The sequence below is a fragment of the Phoenix dactylifera genome, chromosome 4 (assembly GCF_009389715.1).
Source record: "Phoenix dactylifera cultivar Barhee BC4 chromosome 4, palm_55x_up_171113_PBpolish2nd_filt_p, whole genome shotgun sequence".
Taxonomy (NCBI): domain Eukaryota; kingdom Viridiplantae; phylum Streptophyta; class Magnoliopsida; order Arecales; family Arecaceae; genus Phoenix; species Phoenix dactylifera.
Window position 1 is genome coordinate 19,374,347 of NC_052395.1, and position 22,932 is coordinate 19,397,278.

General features: G+C 40.5%; 2 protein-coding genes across 2 annotated transcripts; one reads left to right on the forward strand and one right to left on the reverse strand.

The window, feature by feature from the left end:
- The first annotated feature begins 1,591 nt into the window (after positions 1-1,591).
- LOC103697448 lies at positions 1,592-10,899 on the forward strand. The gene is made up of 6 exons (XM_039126232.1): positions 1,592-1,702; positions 2,796-2,831; positions 7,637-7,660; positions 7,785-7,844; positions 10,604-10,771; positions 10,843-10,899. Exons 1-6 carry the CDS (start codon positions 1,592-1,594, stop codon positions 10,858-10,860), a joined length of 417 nt encoding a protein of 138 aa, XP_038982160.1. The 3' UTR covers positions 10,861-10,899.
- A 4,541-nt stretch (positions 10,900-15,440) lies between these two features.
- On the reverse strand, positions 15,441-18,293 carry LOC120110374 (ABC transporter G family member 9-like). The gene is made up of 3 exons (XM_039125198.1): positions 17,524-18,293; positions 16,277-16,593; positions 15,441-16,173 (listed from the first exon to the last, which is right to left on the reverse strand). The coding sequence occupies exons 1-3, from the start codon at positions 18,203-18,205 to the stop codon at positions 15,496-15,498; spliced, it is 1,677 nt and encodes a 558-aa protein (XP_038981126.1). The 5' UTR covers positions 18,206-18,293; the 3' UTR covers positions 15,441-15,495.
- Between the last annotated feature and the right edge of the window lie 4,639 nt (positions 18,294-22,932).

A 22,932-nucleotide genomic window follows, 5' to 3' on the forward strand; every position in this document is an offset into this window, starting at 1 on the left:
CCCCCTTCTTGGGCTGTATCTACTGGGCAACAAGTGATATCAGAGTAGGTGCTCTTTTATTATTTATAGTCTTAACCGACTAGAGCCAAAGATTATGACAGCCCCACATAATATATTATTTGCTGAGGAACTTTCCATAAACAGACCTCCACTGTTTGATGGAACTAACTATATTCAATGAAAAGCTAGAATGAAAATCTTTGTTCAATCATAAAACTATGAGTTATGGAACATCATTAAAAATGGCTCTCACACACTCTCTCAAGCTGTTAATAAAAAAGAACTAGTATAATTGAATGCTAATACTATGAACATACTATATTGTGCTATCCATGAAACTGTATTTAATAAAATCTCTGCATGCTTATCTACTAAAGAGATCTGGAATACTTTGGAAAATATTTATGATAAATCCCATATTAGCTCACATGTGCTTCAATTACATACTAACAATGAGACTGCAAGAAAAGCTTTTGAATCTCTCAATCAGGAAGAAAGAGCAACAAATGAGGAATTCGATGATGAAAACAAGGATCCATCCTCAAACACCGAAAAATTCAAAAACTTCTTAAAGATAAAGAAGAAGAGGAAGCAAGAAGAAAGAAAGAAAGAATTTAAAAGCAAGAAAACCTCGACCAAGAGACAGTCAAGCAAAAAATTAAAAGCTAGGAGCAATAAAGATAACATCAGCTCCAAAGAACTCCAAGAAGTAACTAACTTATGCTTTATGGCACAAGAAGATGAGGTAAAATTTGAATCTAATTTTACTTTAAGTGAATTTCAAGAAGAATTTTCTTTTGATGAACTACTGGATGCTTTTCATGATTTGTATAGTAAACTTGGAAAACTATCTATAAAGAATAAAAATCTTAAAAAGTTAAATCTGAAAATATCAGAAGAAAGAAATTCTACTGTTGAAATGAAAGACAAATTAAAATCTGAGAATGAAAGTTTATGGTTAGTTTCAAAAGAATTGATTCAAAAAAATCAGAACTTATTTAAAGAAAATCAAAACTTAAGTAAAGAAGTTAACAAATCGAAAACTTTTATTAACAAATTCATTGTAAGTTCAGAAAGATTAAAAATGATGTTTGAAAGCCAACATGCTGTTTTTGATAATTCAAGACTTGGCTTGACTCCTTTGCTTTGCAAAGCCACTGAAACATTAAAAATGCTCTTAAAATAGGTTGTAAATGGTTTCTTGATTTCCTCCCCATATGTGACTTCAAATCCGTTCCATTCTACCTTATCAATCCAATTAGCCTTTCTCCAGAGGTTTGCAGTTTTGTGTAAGAATGCAGTATTGTCATCACCTTCCTTCAATGATTTAATTTTTGCCCTATGCTTTTAGTAAATCTCCTCCGCCTTATAGATTTTGTGAATCTGATTTTGATAATTTTCATGAAGCTCTTTTTCTACCAATGAAAGTGCATCATGTTCCTCCTTTCTATTAAAATGTTGAATTTGTTTAAGCAGCTTATCTTTTCTGCTCTAGTTGACAATCTTACCATTGAAGACCAACTTCTCAATGCACTCACTTGTTGCTCTTAATTTGAGCACAAGGTTAATTGCTGCATCACAAGTAGAACCGATGGACTTCCAGACCTTTGATACCACATCATTGATTCCGTCACAAGTCAACCAACTTCTATCAAACCTGAATATGCTCCGAGGCTTAGAAGGGCCAACAAAGGAAAGAATGGCAAGTGCATGGTCCGAACATGGATTTGGATAGACAAGTTGATTTGATTGAGGGCATAGGTCATCCCATTCCAATGAGATAAGGGACCAGTCCAATTTAGCCGTACTTGGAGTCTTTATGATCACTCCAGGTGAAATCTTGGCCATTTAGGGGGAGGTCCAAAAGCTGAGATGTCCTGAGAAACGAAAGAAAGGCGCACGAAATCTTTTGAGCTTGAGGGTTCCCATTTCTTTCATAAATTTTGTACGTAGCAATAAAGTCACCTCCCACCATCCAAGGCCCATGAAATATAGAACTAATCTGTCTCAACTCCCTCCAAAAATCCCTTTTCAAATCATGATCCACGACCCATAAACCACTGTAAACGTCTAGCAAAAATTTGGAATCTTCGAACTTCCTTTCTTTGCACATCGAATAATTCCGACCAATAGGAATCCCCCGTGCTATCCCAGCTGCATCCCGGGATATCCAAGAATTAATTTGACCAACGTAGATGCTTCTCAAAATAGATGGAGGAGGATCTTCCAACTTCAAGTCCTGGAGACGGATGACACAATAACCATCGTAATACAAAAAGTCTCTTACAATCCTTCTTCTGATAGGATCACCCAAGCCCCGTACATTCCAAAAAATCAAAGACATCCTAGTGAAGAAACACAATCATAAGATAGGAGATCCATGAAGATTTTCAATACACATACAACAGTAGAGATAAAAAACACCAACACTTCAACAGAGAAGCATAACACTACAGGAAATGTGGGTTTTGCCGACTATGTTTTCCCGACGCTAGGGGAAAGCGTCGGGAAAGGTCGGCTCAGCGCCAACCTTTGCCGACGCTTTGATGTAGCGTCGGTAAATCTGGAACAATAACGACGCTTTATAGCGTCGTTAAAACTTTGACAAACAACGACGCTTTTAAGCGTCGTTATAAAGCATAAAACCCCACCCCGTCGCCAGGCCCCCTCTCCTCATTTTGTATCAGTCGATGCCCTAGCTACGCGCCGTCGACCTCCTCCTCCTCCTCCTCTTTGTTTTTAACGCTCGCTCGGCCCCCTCTCCTCATACTCTCTCGGTTGAGCCCCATCCCTAGCCCCGATCGGCGATCGACGATTCCGCTTCTCCGCCGCCGTCTGAAATAATTAGTCGCTGGGACTATTATACCCTGGCACAAACTCTAAACAGTAACTGGCACGGCAACTTAAGTCTGAATCATATTTGTGAGGGAGGAAGAGAAGAGGAGGTGATGAAGAAGATAGTCACCATTCATTTCATCTTATTCATCCACAACAAGAGAGGAGAAGGCGGAGGTTTTATAATCCTCCTGAGAACCTTCTGGATATGAAGGTTTGTTACAGTTTGTTAGGGAGAAACTAACTTCATGTGCTGGTGCTTCCGTGAGTGGTCTGGTGGGAATTGAGTGGAGTTAACATCCCCCGGCAAGGTGATGATGGGGTTTTCAGCATCAGCTTGTGGCAGAGAGTGCGATGTCGTTGGGATGACAGAGCCTTTGTGAAAATATCAGCTGGCTGATCCTCAGATGCTATGTGAGCTGCGCGGATTTCACCGGAGTTGATTTTCTCCCGGACGAAGTGATAATCAACTTCAATGTGCTTGGTCCGAGCATGGAATACGGGATTGGATGCCAAAGCTAAGGCTGAGATGTTATCACAGTGTAATGGAGTGGGTGTGTTAGGTGGTATTTGGAGTTCTGATAACAGACGACGAAGCCAGATGATCTCGGAGGCAGTGACTGCGAGAGCTCTATATTCAGCTTCGGTGGAGGAGCGGGCTACCGTCGGCTGCTTCTTTGCATGCCAAGAAATTAGGTTGGGACCAAGGTAGATGCAGTAACCTGTAGTGGAGCGCCGATCATTGGAATCGCCTGCCCAGTCGGAGTCGGAAAAAGCAGAGAGCCGGAGAGGTCCAGGTTTGAATGAGAGACCGAGATTGGAGGTACCTTTGATGTAGCGAAATACTCGCTTAAGAAGCTGAAAATGTATTTGTAGAGGATTATGCATAAATTGGCAAAGATAATTGACTGCAAAGGAGAGGTCTGGTCTTGTGATTGTCAGATATTGAAGGGAGCCGGTGAGGCATCTGTAATGTGTAGGATCAGAATATAGAAGAGACCCGTTGGGGAAGACAGGCTGTTTCAATGGAAGGGGTGATGCCACTGGTTTACAGTCCTGCATGCCTGCTTTTTGAAGAAGTTTCAGGGCATAGGATGTTTGATTGAGTGTGACTCCATGGTTAGAGAATGAAGCATGGATGTCGAGGAAATGAGATAGTTGGCCCAGGTCCTTCATCTGAAACTCACTTTGGAGTAGAAGAAATAATTTTGTTAAGGAGTCAGAACAATTTCCGGTGAGCAAGATGTCATCCACGTAGATTAGTATATATGTTGAGACCGGTCCTTGATGTGAATAGAAGAGAGACGGATCAGCTGTACTGGATTTGAAGCCATTGCGAAGGAGAAAATTGGAGAAGGTTGCAAACCATTGTCTGGGACTCTGTTTGAGGCCATAGATGGCTTTCCGAAGACGGCAGACATGGTCTAGATACTGAGGGTTGCTGAAGCCTTGTGGCTGCTCCATGTAGACCAGCTCCTCTAAATTCCCGTGAAGGAATGCATTAGAGACATCCAATTGGCGAACGTGCCACTGTTTGGTAATTGAGAGAGCGAGGAGAAGTCTGATTGTTGGAAACTTAGCGACTGGGCTGAAAGTTTCGGAGTAGTCAACGCCAAATTGTTGTTTGAATCCCTGTGCTACTAATCTTGCTTTATACCGAGCTATGGAACCGTCTGAGTTCCTCTTAATTCTGTATGTCCACCGACAGCCAAGAACTTGTTGAGAGGGGGGCCGAGGTACCAACTCCCAGGTTTGTTGTTTGAGCAGAGCATCAAACTCGGTGGACATGGCGTTTCTCCACTGTGGATCAGTGACAGCCTTAGTGTAGCATGTAGGTTCAGAGTTTTCGGGTGAGGTACTGAGAAGGGAGAATATATGTCTGGGTTTAAGGGAACCAGTTTGTAGTCTGGTGACCATGTGATGACGAGTGGGTGGTGACGGTGGGGTAGTTGAGGTGGACGAAGAGTCTATTGGCTCCAGGTGTTGTGAGACAGGAGGAGACTGGTCTGTAGAGGGTGGAGGTGATGTATGGAGAGGGGAAGTGGGAGTATTTGATGGAGTTCTGGGTAGTAAGGAGGGTGGAACAAGACAGGGAAATGGTAGAAGAGGTGGTTGTGATGAGTTTGTAGAGGAAGAAGAAGAGTGGGGAAATTTAGTTTCATCAAAGCGAACGTGCCGGGAGATTATCACTGTTCCAGTAGCTGGGTTGTAGCACTTATAAGCCTTGTGATTTGGGGAGTAACCAATGAAGATGCAAGGTGTGGAACGAGGAGAAAGTTTGCTAGTAGACTGAGGACGTAGCCAGGGGTAGCACTGACAGCCAAATGCTCTGAGAGATGTATAGTCTGGTGTTTGGTGATACAATACTTCGAAGGGAGATTTAAAATTGAGAATGGATGTGGGTAGCCTGTTTATGAGATAGGTAGCGGTGAGCAGAGCATCGATCCAGAATTTGGTAGGAAGAGAAGAGTGAATTAGAAGACTGCGTGTGATTTCAAGCAAGTGACGATGCTTCCTTTCGGCTACCCCATTTTGCTCTGGGGTGTATGGCGCTGAGAATTGATGGACAATGCCAAGGGAGGAGAAGAGGGAGTGAAAACGATGATTAGCAAATTCTCCCCCGCCGTCGGAGCGAAAACGTTTAATAGAATATGTGAATTGCCGTTCAACAAGGGATTTGAAATGTAGAAATGTATCGAATACATCTGATTTACGAGCTATGGGATAGACCCATGAGTAACGAGTAAAATCATCTACAAACAGTACATAGAATCGAGCAACAATGTCGGAGCTTGGAGGAGAGGGGCCCCAAACGTCGGAGTGGATGAGTTCAAGAGGAGACTGTGTAGTCCTGGAGTGTAAACCGAAAGGAAGTCGACTGCTTTTGGCTAGGCAGCATGACTGGCAGAGAGTTGATAATGAAGTTGGCTGGCGAAAACGGAGGGTGTTGGAGAGGCGTTGTAATATGTTGTTGGCTGGATGACCTAAGCGAAGATGCCAGAGTGAAGAAGATGTGGACGCTGTGTAGGCTTTGGGGAATGCTGAGGAGGAAGACGACTGATGAAAGATGAATGGGATTTTGTAGAGACCATCAGAGCAGCTTCCCTGAAAAAGAATGTTGTTCGATATCTTGTCCTTGATAACGCAACCAGAGGAGTCAAAAATGAGGATACAATTGTTGTCCGAAGCCAGTTTATGGACTGAAAGAAGGTTGTGGGAGATGTGTGGAGTATGTAATAATGTAGAGAGTTGAAATGTGTGTGAGGGAGTGTGAAGGATACCTGAACCAGTATGACTGATATCAGTTGAGGAGCCATCACCGAGTAGGACTTTATCTGAGCCAGAGTAAGAACATGGTTGATGAACCAAAGATGAATCGGGTGTCATATGTGATGATGCCCCGCTGTCGATGACCCAGTCTCCAGAGGAAGATCCAGTAGATGAGTGAGCTATGTGTGCTTGAGGTCGAGGAAATGAGGGAGCATTTCCTTGATAGTTAGGATCCAGTCGAAACCAGCAGCGGGCTGTGGAATGACCCTGCTTGTGACAAATCTGACATTCAATGGGAGATTTGGACTCCCTGCTTTGAGAGGATGGAAACCAGCCTCCTGGTCTTGTGCGACCCCGTCCTCGAGATGAAGAGAAGAAGCGACCACGACCGCGTCCTCGGGCTGCCATGAGAGCAAAGGAGCTATCAAATGCAGAGTGTTGCCTGTCTTTGGAGTTCATGATGATTTCTTCACTGCAGAGGAGAGCATACAGTTCATCAAGAGATATGGTGGAAGACCGAATGCGAATAGCTGTGGCGAAGGAATCGTAACAGGTTGGTAAGCCATTGAGGATGTAGAGAATTATATCCTCAGTGTCTGGACTGGAACCAGTAGCTGCCAGTGCATCGATCTTGGACCGGACCTCATTGAGATACTGTTGCATAGACAGATTATTCTTCCGAATATTATGGAGCTCATTTTTCAGTTGAATGATGTGAGTCCGAGTAGCTGAATTCAGCCGAGTATCTAGAGTCCTCCAGATCTGGTGACAGTGTTCTAAATTGACCACAAAAGGGAGAAGAGATGGAGAGATGGTGGAATATAGTGCAGTGGATAGAAATTGGTCTGTGAGTGACGAATTTTCGAATTCTTCTGGATCAATGGTGGTTGCTGAGGGAGCTTTGTCATCAAGAAAACTCAGGAAACCACTTGCCTTGAAGATGCGAGTGATTTGAGAGCGCTAGGTAAGGTAATTTTCGGCAGTAAGCTGGGTCGGAACCAGAGATTGGATCCGGGTAATGAGGAATTTCAGGTTTGGGGAGATAGCGAAGTTGGAAAAGCTTCCACAGGCTTCGTTGGGTTTGTTTGCTGACCCCGGCGATGCCATGTCTTCGTCGTAAAGAGGAGGTAAGACCACTTCAAGGTTGATAGAGTCGTATGACATGAACTGTGAATGAGGAAGACTGGTTAGAGCCTGCGAACACACAGGGAGGATTCCCCTGCTCTGATACCATGAAATAATTAGTCGCTGGGACTATTATACCCTGGCACAAACTCTAAACAGTAACTGGCACGGCAACTTAAGTCTGAATCATATTTGTGAGGGAGGAAGAGAAGAGGAGGTGATGAAGAAGATAGTCACCATTCATTTCATCTTATTCATCCACAACAAGAGAGGAGAAGGCGGAGGTTTTATAATCCTCCTGAGAACCTTCTGGATATGAAGGTTTGTTACAGTTTGTTAGGGAGAAACTAACTTCATGTGCTGGTGCTTCCGTGAGTGGTCTGGTGGGAATTGAGTGGAGTTAACACCGTCGACCTCGCCGCCGTCTGAGGTAAGCCTTCCATTCTTCTTCTCTTCCTCCTCCTCCTCCTCCTCCTCCTCTTTGTTTTCTTCTTGTTTTTAACGCTCGCCCGGCCCCCTCTCCTCATCCTCTCTCGGTTGAGCCCCATCCCTAGCCCCGATCGGCGATCGACGATTCCGCTTCTCCGCCGCCGTCGACCTCGCCGCCGTCTGAGGTAAGCCTCCCATTCTCCTTCTCTTCCTCCTCCTCCTCCTCCTCCTCCTCTTTGTTTTCTTCTTGTTTTTAACGCTTCTGCTGCAACTTCTTTATCGATTGGGATGAAGAAGGGAAGAGATGAGAATAAGGTAGGGAATGCCGAACCAAAATTTTCCGGAGGGTCGATAAAGAAGTTGCAGCAGAAGCAGCAGCAGAACGGGCCGAAGCCGCTATGGTTTGCTCCAGAGTTCGATGGGCTTCACTGTTTTGAGATCATGGTCTCCCACTGAGAATCCTCTTTTTCATTATTTCGAGTTCCAAGTATCTTTGTTGAAGTTTAGATTCATGTTTTGAATCCACTGTTTGTAATGATCAGTCGAGTTCCCACTGTTTCGAGTTCCCACTGTTTTGAATCCACTGTTTGTAATGATCAGTCGAGTTCCAAGTATCTTTGTTGAAGTTTAGATTCATGTTGACATCATTCTATTATATGTCTAAAATGTTGATATTAATTAGGAGGCAAGGATTTAGTCATATTCAAATTTAAGCAAAAGTATGCGACTTTAGAAGGGAAAGAGGGCCTTCTCTTGAAGCATAAACTGCTGGTTGGAGAGTAAAAAAATGTACCATGTTGGTAGCAGTATAAGCTTATGAGACTAAAGAGCAATCTCATGAAATTCCTTTGTCTAGAAGAAAAGGTAATTGATGGGGTTCTGATATAGGGTATTGCGTTTAACTTTCATGCAAAAGTTATTAGCTAAAGCTCAAAATGTTTGATGGAATAATGCACGCTCTAATGGGGTGAAACATGTAAGAAAGTTCAGAAAGTTTTACTATTACTTGGAGCAATAGACTTTGAGGATTATAGGTATTCAACAAGATGTTGACTTATAAAGACTAGATGGGTCATCATAGTTGTGCTGAAATGACAAAAGTAAAAAAACTGTCGCCATCATGTTTGTAATGAAAAGAAATAATTTTAAGATGCTCCAACAACGGTCAGATATTCTTACAAGGCCACTTCTGTAATGACAAATACAAAGTTTACTTTGTTAAGTTCCAGAATGTAGTATGGTTGTGGGGGAGCAGATGATATTTAGCTTTTCAAGTGTCTCTTCTGAAGGGCTGAACTGGAAGGATCTGTAGAATGAGGTGGTCATATAATAGAGTATGTTGGTGAAGATTTTCTAGTTATTTAAGGTGGCTAGGCAGGATATAATCTAGGAAGGAAAACTGTCGTTTTTGTGGCCAGTATTTATCTATGTTAAAGAAGAACATCTGGAGTTCAATATGAAGTGTGCAACTATTCTGGAGGATATAAAAGGGTAGTCAGATGACAATCTCTATAATGTCTCTTCATGAGATGCTTCTTGGTGTCATGAAAAGGTGTAGAGAGAGAGAGAGAGAGCCATTCCTTGTATCTAATTTGGATCCTGTATTTGTTTTCTCTTGTGTTTGAGCTTCTTGTAAGTGCTTTTCTTAGGTTCCTGTCTCACGATGCTTTTGTGAGGTTTTGTAACCTTTTTTGATGGTCACTCTTGTTCTATTAACTTAATTGTATCTTGAAGTGTATTCTTATACATGCTATTCTGGCTATCCATTAATTTAAATTTTTGATGTAGCTAGTGAAGATCACTGGCACCTCATTTATTTCGGAGTATCTGTTGCACCTGCATTTCTTATTTAATTTTAAAGATCATACTGTTTTCTTGCTGATGCAATTATATTTTCCAATTCTCATGTACCTTGTTTCTTGTAATTGGTTGTTCGTTTATTGAATTGTAAAGATCACACTCTTCCCATTTGGTACGTTGTAAGAGTTGCCATAACTGACTGGCTTAGCCTGATGCCCTTTATTAGAAGTCAGCCTCCAGAGTCCTTTTTCTTGCATTCATTCTACAAAGGGGTAGTCCCATAGCTCGTGTGTTTTTCTAGACCTGTTTAATAGATCCATTAAGGTCTTATAGCTTGCATCTCTTTCCTTCTTTCTTTTTGGATCTTAAACTTTCTCTTTACTATCACGTGTAGTTTTTGTTGCATATAAACCATACCTTTTGAATCAGTTCATTATTTCTATGTCTTTTGATGCATGGCTCAAATTATTTCTCTTTGTGTTCATTACTTCATTCACCTACATATCAATCTCAACAATGTCGCCTTTGGTGAACTATCTTTGAAACTCCTGCTTTTCCTCATTTTGGGGAACAATGCAGCATTGACACACTTGGCAATTTCATAAAAATCTGCCTTAGGTATCACTAGCATGCATCATATTATAATGGTCTGGAAAGAGAAGCAATCTCCATTTCATTTAACCTATACATAATACTCCAGAGAATTGTGATATATCTTTCCACTGTTCTGTGATGAGATAGCAAAATCAGTTACAGTCAATTGCAGTACCTTTTGGCCATTGAATTTGAATGTGACCATATTTTTCATTGTAATCCTGTAAACATTTCTGATGACATATGTTAAAAATAGGTATTTTGTAAGCACCTTCTTGTGGTTGTGATAGAGTTGTTAACGCACAACTCATCATTCTCAGTCGAGTTCCAAGTACCTTTGTTGAAGTTTAGATTCATGTTGACATCATTCTATTATATGTCTAAAATGTTTTTTGAATCAGAAGATGGTGGGGAACTCACTAAACTAAAATAAGAGCAAAAGATGGTGGGGAACTCACTAAACTAAAATAAGAGCAAAAGATGGTGGGGAACTTTATTTAGTATAAATTTATTATTTAACCAAATATTGATTCTTTTTTGTGCATACCAGGTAACAATATGCCCCGAGGGAGACGATTTAGAGATGTGGAGTTCCAGCATTCTCAGGTGGGATCTACTTCTGATCAGTCCCAGCAGTCATGTGAGCACCAGCAGCATGAGTCAGAATCTCAGCGCGAGCCTCCTGCTGATTGTCCGGAGGATGAGCTCCGGATCCAGGGTAATTCGATTTAAAGTTATGTTCATATTTGTCTTCAACTTTTTAAGACATATTTTATTTAATTTTAATAGATGGACAAGGGACGGTGAGGACGAGACGGGGACCCACCCAAGCAAAGGATGTGTGGAAGCTTCCTCCGGGTGAGAAGATCATCATCCGATGCAACGAATTGGGGCAGCCCATCAATAGAGCTGGAAGTCTACTATCAAGCTTTTTAGGATCGGTTGCACGCAAGGGTCAGCTGTGTCCACTCAACTATACGAAGTGGAATGACATGCTTCCTTCGTATAAGGTTGAGCTTCTTAGACTTATACAGGTAATGAATTGAATTTATTCTTTTTAATTCGACACCTCCTGTATATTAATTTGCTTAGTATCATAATTTTATTTTAGATGTTTAATATTATTATAACATTCTGAATCTTGTTGTAGGGTAAGTTTGTACTCCCTCCAGAGAGCCATGATTGGGTGCTAAAGTCCCTCAATCGCAAATGGAAAGAATATAAAGCAAAATTGAAGACGGACTTCAAGCGCGAGGGTATGACAGAGGAGGAGGTTGCTCGTGAGACTCCTCCTGATGTATACCCTCAGCAGTGGAGGGAGCTTGTTCATTACTGGTTTTCTGAAAGAGGACAGGTCACGTATATTGTTTCAATATCTTCTATTATCTTTATTATTAATATAGATTGCAAATATATACATTGAATCATATTATACTGTGTGCTTTTATTTTAGCAGACATATTCTAATATTGGTAGAGCTGCACGAGCATCTCAAGCAGTTCCTCATACTTCAGGCTCGAAGAGTTATGCGAGACGTAGAAATGAATTCGTAAGTTCTTTTGAAACTATTTGAAACTCTACTAACATATAGCACGTATCATGATATATAGTTTGCCCATATACTTTCCGTATGTGTAGATAGTAGAGCATGGAAGGGAGCCTGGTGAGGTAGAGTTTTATAAGATGACCCACACTCACCGAGATGGCAGCTTTGTCCGGGACGAGTCGAGAGATATAGTTGTATGTATTATGTATTCATTTTTTATTTTATCATAATTTTTTAATTAATTTTACTTCTTTTAAATTATTAATGTGACTGTTTGTTTTTTTGAGAGAGATATAGGAAAGAGCTACAAATCTTATTTCAGAGCGCATCGGGGAGTCATCATCATCCGACGCGGCCAGTCATGTCGAGGCTCAGGTCTATGCCGAATTGATGGGCTCAGAACGTTATGGTCGCGTGAGGGGTTACGGTATCGGAGTTACCCCCACTCAGCTGTCTGCGGTGAGCCGATATACCCAAGATGCCAGACAAGGTACTAGCACTGCAGAGGTTTGTAGTTTGAAGACAGAGATGGCACAGATAAAGCAGTCATATGAGACAAGGATAGAGGAGATGAGGCAGAGTCATATGACTGATATGGCTGAGTTGAAGCAAAGCCAAGAGTTGAAGATACAATCTTTGCAAGACCAGCTTGACCATATTTCATCCTTTTTGCAGAGATTTGCTCCTCCGGTACATAACTAAATCTATTTGAATATTTTATGTAATTATAATGTATTCTTGTATGAGCGTGATGACTTTCGTATTTTTAGTTTCTAAAATATTTTTTTTTCTTGTAGGTTGATGATACTTCAACTAGTCGTAGAGATGATGATGCCGACCCTTGATACATATTGTAGATTGTGTACGTAGGAATTTGACTTGTATGTTTTTAAAATTTTGGAGATTCCTTTGATTAATCTTGTATGATGATCATGAGATCTTTTTTGAGCAACATGATAATTAATTGCTTTTCTAATTAATTGCTGTGAGTTCATTTTGAATCATATTTTATTCTATGAGCAGGTCACTTGACAGCTAGGAGGGATGTCTACAGCTTCGGGGTTGTCCTTCTTGAGCTCTTGACAGGACGCCGGTCCGTGGACAAGATATTCTATATTTTCTGATTGTATCAATCTTTTTTCTGAATGGAACAGGCATGGAGGCAGGGCTTATGCTTTGTGATTGCCAGCTTGTCCCAGGATCACTACAGATTGGCATTTATGGACGACTTTGTACGTACGGATCACTTGATACCATTTTCAAATTATTGATCATATTGTTTCTTGATGCATATTTAGATTGAACCTCACCCTATGTTCCCATATAACATGTTGCGAGAATGGTCTTCGAGGGAAGTCACTGTAATCAGGGTAAAAAGAGGCAGGGTTTCATTGGAGGAGGCTTAATGCTAGAATAACCATATGAACACAGCTCTTTTACAATCCATGTGAGGAATCCGACCAACAACATACATACGTTTCAATTAGTCATACCACTGTACTTCTTTTACTTTTCCTAGTGCTGGTTGTCATTCTCTGTGTTACTTGTCCCATCATTTTCATTCCTTTCATTTCACTAGCAAGTTGAAATCTCAGGGCTTTTATAATAGAAGAACATTGGTCACTTGTTTGTCAAAAAAGTTGCTCAAATTTGTTTTAGAGGTTTCATAATTTGCCACCAATTAAAATATGGTTTTGTAAACTTTCGTTAAGCATCAATTTCATTTGAATAACTTAATTTAGAGCAACATCCATGTCACCAGTAAATAATACCAGATGACTTGCATAATATTTTAACAATGGCTTTCTACTGTAACGTGAAAAAAAAAATTATTGTACTTTCCTCAGTAAATGGATCCCCCTGCTCATTTGTCTGATAAACCTGCAAACATGCCAGCTCTAAATCTTAGGGGTTTCATCAACATAGGAAGTAGTAGACACAAGGTACTTTCAGTTGCTCAGTTTGATCATCAGCTAAATCATTAACAGTTTGCCCTAAATTTTAGTAGAATCAGTACCACAAAGCAAAATCCTACCGAACATATTATCTTGTTCATATTCATTTCAACTGGTACACGAAATGCTCTTTAACATTAGTCAAATGAAAATTACAATCTTCCCTCACTGAGATGAGAGGCTGATTCAGATATGACCGTCTGTTAAAAGCCTAAATTTACTATAAAAAAAGCATCAGAATGAATGGTTATGCTACAGATCTGTACCTGCACAGAACTCTGCATCTGAGAACCTTCTCCTGAACATAACCATTCTCGCATTGACAGGATTTTTATATTTTTATTGTATTAAGCTGCCTATATTAATGCAATAGAAATCGATAACACGATAATCTTATAATTGTTTTACTATAGCTGACAGGTTAGCATGTGAATTTGTGAATGTTACGTTTGTGGAGATTACTTAATGTTTTATGACTCTTAGAACCCTACTTCCTCAAGGCTCATTGTAGTTTTGCAGCACACACTTTCTATTATTATATAATCTAACCCAATAAATGGTAATTTTTGTTGTTGCAGTCGCAAGAATTCTTTCAATATCTTTTAGAATGTTTAATGACAATACTCGCCCGAGCAAGGAGCGGAGCAGAGCAGAGCTTAAGAAGACTCCGGTCTGTGGACAAGACTCGCCCGAGCAAGGAGCAGAGCTTGGTTGACTGGGCTCGCCCTAAGCTTAATGACAATATTGTAGAGATGATGATGCCGACCCTTGATACATATTGTAGATTGTGTACGTAGGAATTTGATTTGTATGTTTTTAGAATGTTTTTGAAGTACAATGTAATCAAATATGATAATATGAATGTAATCAAAGTTCTTGTTTGTGACTCGTATTTTGTTATATATGTGATTCAGTGTATTTGTTTCTATTGTTTTGTTAGAATTTAATGTACACAGAGTACTTAAAAATTACTTTCATAAAATTTTTTTTAAAAAAAAAAATTTAATGCCGACGCTTATAAGCGTCGAAAAAAACAACTGGACCGTAAACTATTGGCAGGCCTTTAACGACGCTTATAAGCGTCGGCGTCTTAGAAAACGAACGACGCTTAAAAGCGTCGGCATAGACCGGTTAAACCCGACCCACGCCCAACCGGAACGTAAACTGGCACGCCTTTAACGACGCTTATAAGCGTCGGCGTCTTAGAAAACGAACGACGCTTAAAAGCGTCGGCATAGACCGGTCAAACCCGACCCACGCCCAACCGGAACGTAAACTGGCACGCCTTTAACGACGCTTTTAAGCGTCGGCCTAACCAACCGTTATCACCGACGCTTATAAGCGTCGGCGTCTTATATAAGGAACGACTCACTAAAGCGTCGGCAAAGACCGACGACGCTTTTTTAACGCGTGGGCTAGGAATTCGCCGACGCTTATAAGCGTCGGTAGAGGCAAAAAAAAACCGTCGGGAGTTATTCCTTCTTTTGTAGTGTAAAGACCGCATCTTCTAAGGATTAATTATGCAATCATAAAAAAAAAAAAAAAGACCCAAAGACTTGCCGATGGGAACACAAAGTTAAGAAGACAGAACACCTAAAATCATCAACAAGACACTTAGAGGGATTGAAAGATTAAACCTTGAACAGACAAGTTTGCACGGAGGGATCAAGCACTGCTAACCTCCACCATCTCTTTCTCCATGGTGAGCAAGATTTTTGTGAACCTTGAAACATCATCCCCTAAAATTTTGACCCCATTTCTTCGAGCCCAATTGACCAACGTATTAGCTGAAAAAGATTGGAAAACAAGCCTTTTATTCTTTGAGGGACAACAAGCATCAGGAAGGCCTGGTGAGTTACAAACCCTTTTATGTTAAAATCTTCATATTACGAGTTACAAACCCTTAGTTTTGAGTTACAAAATTTTCTTTTTTCTGGAGAGTTAATGTATGCAAGAACTATTGCTCGACTTGATCCTTCCGACCCTCATCAAGGCAACATAAGCCACCACCCTAAAAAAGATGAACATTATGAACAAGGCCGCAATTGCTAGACTCTGATGGCTAAAGCCAACTACAGCGATTGCAGGAACACTTTCAACAGGACATCTCTGGCCACCGGAGCACTCGTAGGTGTCGCCGGGCGAGTACTGAGCGGATATCTGGATCTTGAAGGTGTAGTAGATGTAGGAGATGTACTTGATCCAAGCAATGAAGGGGGGCACATGTTGGACGTAGTACCCCCCAGCGAGCATGAAGGAAAGCAAGATCACGGACGCAAGCGTGGTAGAAGCCTTGAGGTCCATGACCAAGGCCCCGAGCGCAAACCCGAGGCCTTGGGCGATAAGAACCTGCAGGAGCATGACAGACAGGGTAATGAGGAAGCTCCACAAGCTACGCTTCAGACCTCCCAACCAGTACGTGATGGTGAGGAACACAATGGGGAGGATAAGCTCCATGGGCAGATCACCGACCATCCTAGCCGTGAAGTAGGAGGAGAGCCTGTACATTCCCGAAACTCTCTCTTTAGTCAGCATCGTGCGTTCCTGTGGGAAAGTGAATAAGGCTTCGAAGACGGGGTAGAAACTCCAGAATCCCAGGATAAAGTAAAGGAGGCCCATCTGCAAGCATTGATAAAGGGCGAAGCAACAACGATCAAACAACCAAGTGGTGAACTGAAGGAAGAAATAATAATAAGGTGGAGAATTGAGAGAAGAGCCAAACCTGGTCTTGAACATGTCCTCTGGATCCATACCACATAAACCCTCCAAGAAAAGCTGCTATAATAATCTGTGCCACCTGGAATCCAGAGAAGGCCTGGTGCTTCCTTTCTTTCATGCCTCTCTGGAGCAACACTGAGAATTGTTCCCACCAGGTTGTAGACCACTCGTTTCTAGTTTTATGGAGCTCAGATTCTTTAAATTCTCCTCCTACTTCTCGGAGCTCCTCAACTATCTGATTATGCAAGCGGTGAGAGTAGGCAGAGGACAAAGTCTCCTTAAGAGCTTCTCGGCTCTCCAGTGTTTCATCGGGAGCCAAACCTGCATCCAATACACAGATTACGAAGAACAGAGGGAGGATTTATGATATGACAGTCTCCTATTTTACCTTCATTTTTGTTTTGTTGATTCAATTGAATATTGAATTTTGTAGCTATTAAAAAATGCCACATTCAATATTAATTACAAATTATACTTTTGAGTTCTTTTCAGGAACAAAAGTCAACCGACTTGAAACAACATAATCTTCAACAATCCAACCTAACCTGATCCATATCATGGAGTTAGAAACTCAAGTATCAAAGACTATCCCTCGGATAAAATCAGAGTAGGAGATTCCACAATGAATTCGAGAGAAGGAGAAGCAAAAGGCTTTGCACTCGAGCAATACATGAAAGCGGAAAAAGCATAGCTGTGTACGTGAAGATATAAAGTGAGGCCATATATGGTGGATAGAAATTTAATTACTATAGATGGAGATTATTCCCACATAAATGATACGGGTCACTTAGTTGTTTTTATTCAAGTAATTGAAAAAAAGAATTACTGTGGAGATCAAAGGAATTAGACCTACCATACCCAAAAAAAAAAGGAAGGAGAAAGTAGAGCAAGTAGCCTGAGCCGGAGCCTACCTGTGGAAATGAAATGCAAAATACATCATGGCAAGGCATGCTTTGGATGTCTCGTGAAATTTGACCGTGCACTAAATATGGCCAAACATTGCCTGGCACGTGTTCGGATGCAAATTCGGACAGGGAAAAGGAAGGAGCTTTTTTTTTTTTTGCTAAAAAAAGGAAGGAGCTTTTGACCAAAGAAAAAAAAAAAGGAAAGAGCCAGTGCAGGAATGCAGCTGAGAACGTCGGCCGATAGACCAAAGTTAATGCATCATTCCAAGAAAGGTACCCTTTTATGAGGTATATTGTACTTGTTTGAACGAGGAAGAGAACGTTAATGAGGGAAATAAAGGCATACCGTTGGCGAGGTCGAGAAGGAAGTCGGCGGGATTCATGGCCACGGCGGGGGCGTAGCCGATGCTGGCGAAATAGTTCATGGCGTCGGAGCCCTTGCCGAAGTAAAGGGTGTGGCCGTCGGAGAGCAGCAGGATCTTGTGGAACATGTAGAAGATCCGGCTGGAGGGCTGGTGGATGGTCATCACCACGGTCCTGCCCCCCCGGGCGAGGTCGGCGATGGTGGTCACGATCCGGCCGGCGATGGTGGAGTCGAGGCCAGAGGTAGGCTCGTCGAGGAACAACAGGCTGGGGTTGATAAGCAGCTCCTGGCCGACGCTGACCCGCTTGCGCTCCCCACCGGAGATCCCGCGCACGAGGGCCCCGCCGATCATGCTGTTGCAGCAGCCGAGGAGGCCGAGCTCGACCATGACCTGCTCGGCCTGGGCCGCCTTCTCGGTGCGGGAGAGGGTGCGCGGGAGGCGGAGGAGGGCGGTGTAGAGGAGGGTCTCGGAGACGGTGAGGTGGGGGTAGAGGATGTCGTCCTGGGAGACGAAGCCCATACTGCGCCGGAGCTGGTTGGAGAAGGGCCGACCGTTGTAGGTGATGCTACCGGAGAGGCGGCGGCCGGGGCGGGCAAGGCGACCAGCCAGGGCTGTAAGCAAGGTGGTCTTCCCGCTCCCCGAGGGTCCCATCATCGCCAGCATCTCCCCCGGGAGCACGGCCCCGGACACCCCCTTCAGTATCGTCTTCTCGCCCTTCCTGGAGCCGTCTGCCTTCACCTCGATCTTGTACACCACATCCTCGAACTGCATCGATCCGATCCCGTTCCACCACAGAGAGTAAGAGAAAAAAAAAATAATACGAATTAATTTGAGAAAATGAGAATTTATTTATTCATTTTTAAATGGAGAGAAAACTGCACAGAAGGTGGGAAAGGGAGGACATGAGAGAAGAAAAAAAAAGTAAATGAAGTGTTGAAGCCATCTGATCGATTTCACACCTTGAGAGTAACCGGATGGCGGGCCGTGGCGAAGATGGGACGACGACCTGCACCTTCCTCGTCTGCTTCCAGCTGCGATCGGTGTTGCATCTCCGTCTCCGTCATCCTTCCCGTCTCCCTCTTCGAAATGTTCCCTTCCGCTTCAACGTAAAATCACGCTGCGGAGTCTTTCTCTCTCACACACACACACACCCACACCCACACACCCCTCGGAATTTTGCTGTAGGAGGAGCTAGTCTGGCCTCTCTCTCGTTCCTGTCTCGTGTCACTCGCTCTCTGGTTCACAAGACCTTCAGGACTGTGACATGCACGGGGAGGAGGAGTCGAGAAGAGGAGGATGGGGACAATTTGCGAGGAAGAGGTTTGCCCGCATCCTTAATATATAAGCGCGGGGGAGTTTGAGGGGTTCAAGCATGGTAACCTCGACCCATCGCATCCCACCCCTACGCGTGAATTCATCCCGCCTAAACCAGGTTTTGTTTTGGGAAAGGTGTTATCAGCGGTTCTCGACAGCATATCCCAGTTCCCAGCCCGTTCCGCTAGATAACGGCAGTCGATGCTGCAAGGCCGGACAACATTTATTAACGGCTATAAAGAGGGGCAGCGCAATTAAGGGTTATATTCACGTTACCCGCCTTTTGCCCTTTCCGATGAGGTTAATCTACCATGGCTTTAATTGTCAGGCCATATGGAAATTAATGATATACATGAATTGGGCTGAAAACTGATAGGATAAATATCGATATATTTATATTTATATTTATATTTATATTTATATTTTTCAAAAAATATAAATATAAATATAATATTAAAAAAATATTAAAATCAATATCTATATTTATTCTAAACAAATATAAATCGGATATTATGCATATCCATATCTGACATCAATGAATATAGATACAAGTTGAATATTAAACATATACATTTTTTTAATCTAAATACAGGTATAAATCGGATACTTTTTTTTAGATATTGAACAAAATTCAATGATGAAAACTAGCAATAAAGATATAAACGTAAAAAAAAAATCAGCTAAAAAAATAAAATTTTAACAAGTATTTATTAATAATAAAAACTAACAATTTTATAAAGGATATACCAATTGAGGTTGCTTGTTACCAAAGTAGACGGAATCTATGGCACCTCAAAGATGTCTCACGACTTACAATTGCCGGGTGGAAACTAATAAGTGGACGGAATCTTCGAAACTCTAGTTGTTTTTAAAACGACGGACAGAAAAGAGGGACGAATGGACGAACAAGAGGTTTCCGGCTTTCAGGCATGTAGGATAATTCGAAGAATTTTATTCAAATCGAGTTTTTCATATTCTAGTTACTGTCTTAAGTGACAGCCATCCGATATCTAGATTCTTTTTAGTTTAGATTTGGTTAATCATTTAATTGGTTTTCTAATTTAGCTTAACTTAAACTTTTTCTTTTTACTTACCCTTGTTATACGGATATCTAAATCTAGATCTGTATCCAAATTTGAAAAAATCATGTGTATCCGTATCCGAGAGATTTTTGAACTGATTATCCGAATCTGTATCTGGATATATGGAAACGGATACGATCGAATATAATCCGACCTGCTTTCAGCCCAATGTGTGGTTCATAGATAACTTAACCCTTCCGCTTCGAAAGGTTAAGTATGAAATATGTGCTTTATACAAACGCCTTGAGAAGCCACAACGTTATTGATTTGCCAAAAGGGAAACGATAATATTATGCGAAAGAAAATGATCCAAACATTCAAAATTATTTTTAATAGCAAACAGTGTCTTGTATTTGGCTTGACTGCTAGGCACAGGGTTAATGAGGTTGCTGGCGAGGTCAGTGAGGATCCTATTCAGATTGGCAATGTTGACCTGAGCTTACTGCCAATCGCCAACCTAAGGAACGTGAGTTGGATGCCGGTGGCTGTTCTCGAACACCGACTCCAACATCGATTTCCTGATCTGAAATAAAGAAGAAGTAAGCCACTTACCGAAGTATGTCCAGTAAAGGAACATCTAATGTCTTAAGTCAGGCAAGGTTCTCAAGCAAACAGTGAAAGTTTTAGCGTAACAGAGTAGCAGCATATAAGTAGTGAGTCTAGAGAGCATACTTAGAGGTCCATTGGGTGCAACATTTATAGAAAAAGATCAGCACCGGTTGCCGAGCAAGATGAGCATGCACCCTAATTGCTCGATAATACCCTACTTATAACACTGTCTCACCCACATGGATTAATCGTGCACAATCATGGACTGAGATAGGATGAACAATAGCTACAGATAATTTAAATATATTTATACACATTTAATGCTGGCCATGTGGCGAACTCCTATTGGTCGACCTACTACACTGGTTAGGGTCGTTCTCGAGGCATATCGCTGACTATGAGTAGACAAATGTTTTATTGAAAATAAAGTTTTTTGTTCACTTTTTTTTTGGCCATTAATTTATGGTCCACTTACATGAAGGCCATCAATATTGGCCATTTCGAATATTGAAACATTGACGCGGGATGGAAGAAGAAGAAGAAAGAAGAGGAGGAGGAGGAGGAAGAAGAAGAGGATGGAAGAAAATATGAGAAGGAGGAGAAGACAGAGGAAGAAGACAACTCAATATTTTCAAATCTCAAATCTCAATAATACAACCTTATATCTCAATTGCATGGCAATCAATTTATTTAAGCCAAAAACTCTAATAAGAATCCAGATATAAATAGAATGCTAGAGTTTTCATAAGATTTAATTCCTAGAATCCAATCAAAAATAAAATTGTCTAATTTTTAAATAAAATAAAACTTTCTAATTTCTATATTTTCACCTAATGGAAGTGTGCCTAATTTTCTTATTAGAGCTAAAACAATATTTATAAATTAACTATATAAATATTACCAAATATATTTTTTATTATAAATAAATTTTAATATCATTTTTGCATACAAATAATTATATTATTATAAATTTTATAAATATATTTATTTGTAAATAAATATACTAATGGTTAATAAATCTCATGTTATATTTATTAATTGCTAACAAATGTTTGTTAATTATTTATTAATAATTAATTCTTATCAATAAATATATTAATATATTACTATCTTAATTCTATTATTCATAAATAATATTATTAATATTTTAATATAATAATGATTATAGATAAATTTATTAATATAATAATATATTTATTAATATTTTATACTTTAAGTGTTAGTTATAATTACAAATAAATAATATAGTATAGATATATAGTGATAATATATTAATTATATATTATAAATGTATGTTATATTAGTATTAAATAAAAAATATATTTATTATATATTTATAATATATTAATCTAATATTAATAATATATAAATATAATTAGTATTAATTATATAATATGGTTAATGTAATATTAATGTAACATGAGTGGAGGTATTTCTATCAAGAAATGATCGTTTTAAATTTCCTTCTCTTGATAATATAACATCGGGAAAAAATACTATCTCATGGTGGTATTTATTTTATCTTCTCTCTTAGTAAGATAGGAGCGAGATCTACTATTTATTTTACCATTTCTTTTATCTTTTTTTCTAACCAAAATATGGTTAACTTTCATTGAATTTATTTTTTCATGCTAGGTTATTTCCATCCAAACAAACCCTTCGTTTTAAATCAACTTCACATTCCGATGGTGCAGTTCACCGTAATGTTAGTTACTTGCTGGTGAAGCTGGATCTAGATTGCTCGTTTGCTTTCCCAACCTTCCCAAGCTGCATTCTATAAACTACGTATTCTCATACAAAAAGCTACTGCTTTTATCAAAATAAAGACGAAAGCTAATGTACCTAGATATTAATATATCCATTATTGGTAATCATATTTGACACTGTGCTGTAATATCATAAAAGACGAGATCATTGCGACTTTGATAGATAAAGAAGCAAGTTGGATGACTGATACAACCCCAACTAAATTGTTCCTTGAGATGAGCGACTAATAGTGTGACAAATTAGAAAGTTTGTTGCTTCTGCAGTTTTTCCGATTCAGAGAGATTTTGATAGTAGCAAGAGTAATGCTACAGCGACCCTGAAGTTACATTCATCAACTTCGCCAAAGAATCTAGAATTTTTCTAGTAGCCCATTCGTCACAGGGTAGACAAGAAGAGGGTTCCATCAAGCACTATGATGAACAATACGCCACATTTGTTCAATGGAAATGTAACTCTAGAGGTCCAACATACTTCTTAAAACGTTCATGAGCTTAGCAGGCAAACATGAGTCTCGATCGAAATTGACGGTCCAATTCTACAGTCTGTATATCGTTAGATATTAGTGATGTATCAGTCTCGTATATTATAAGGGTCAGCATGGGTCTCAATTTATCATGACTAACCTACAATACACAGATCGTCCATGTCTATTACGAGTTGCAGTGATGCATGGAGTCT

Bases quoted from the DNA above. Each gene is read 5' to 3' on its own strand.
- LOC103697448 (XM_039126232.1), top strand. From the start codon at position 1,592: ATGGACTTCCAGACCTTTGATACCACATCATTGATTCCGTCACAAGTC. The intron at 1,703-2,795 runs GCAAGTGCATGG...CCCCATCCCTAG, and splicing joins GGCCAACAAAGGAAAGAATG to CCCCGATCGGCGATCGACGA. The intron at 7,845-10,603 runs GTAAGCCTCCCA...TGTGCATACCAG, and splicing joins CGACCTCGCCGCCGTCTGAG to GTAACAATATGCCCCGAGGG.
- LOC120110374 (XM_039125198.1), bottom strand. From the start codon at position 18,205: ATGCTGGCGATGATGGGACCCTCGGGGAGCGGGAAGACCACCTTGCTT. The intron at 16,594-17,523 runs GTATGCCTTTAT...TATTGGATGCAG, and splicing joins CCTTCTCGACCTCGCCAACG to GTTTGGCTCCCGATGAAACA. The intron at 16,174-16,276 runs GTTTGGCTCTTC...CAATGCTTGCAG, and splicing joins GAGGACATGTTCAAGACCAG to ATGGGCCTCCTTTACTTTAT.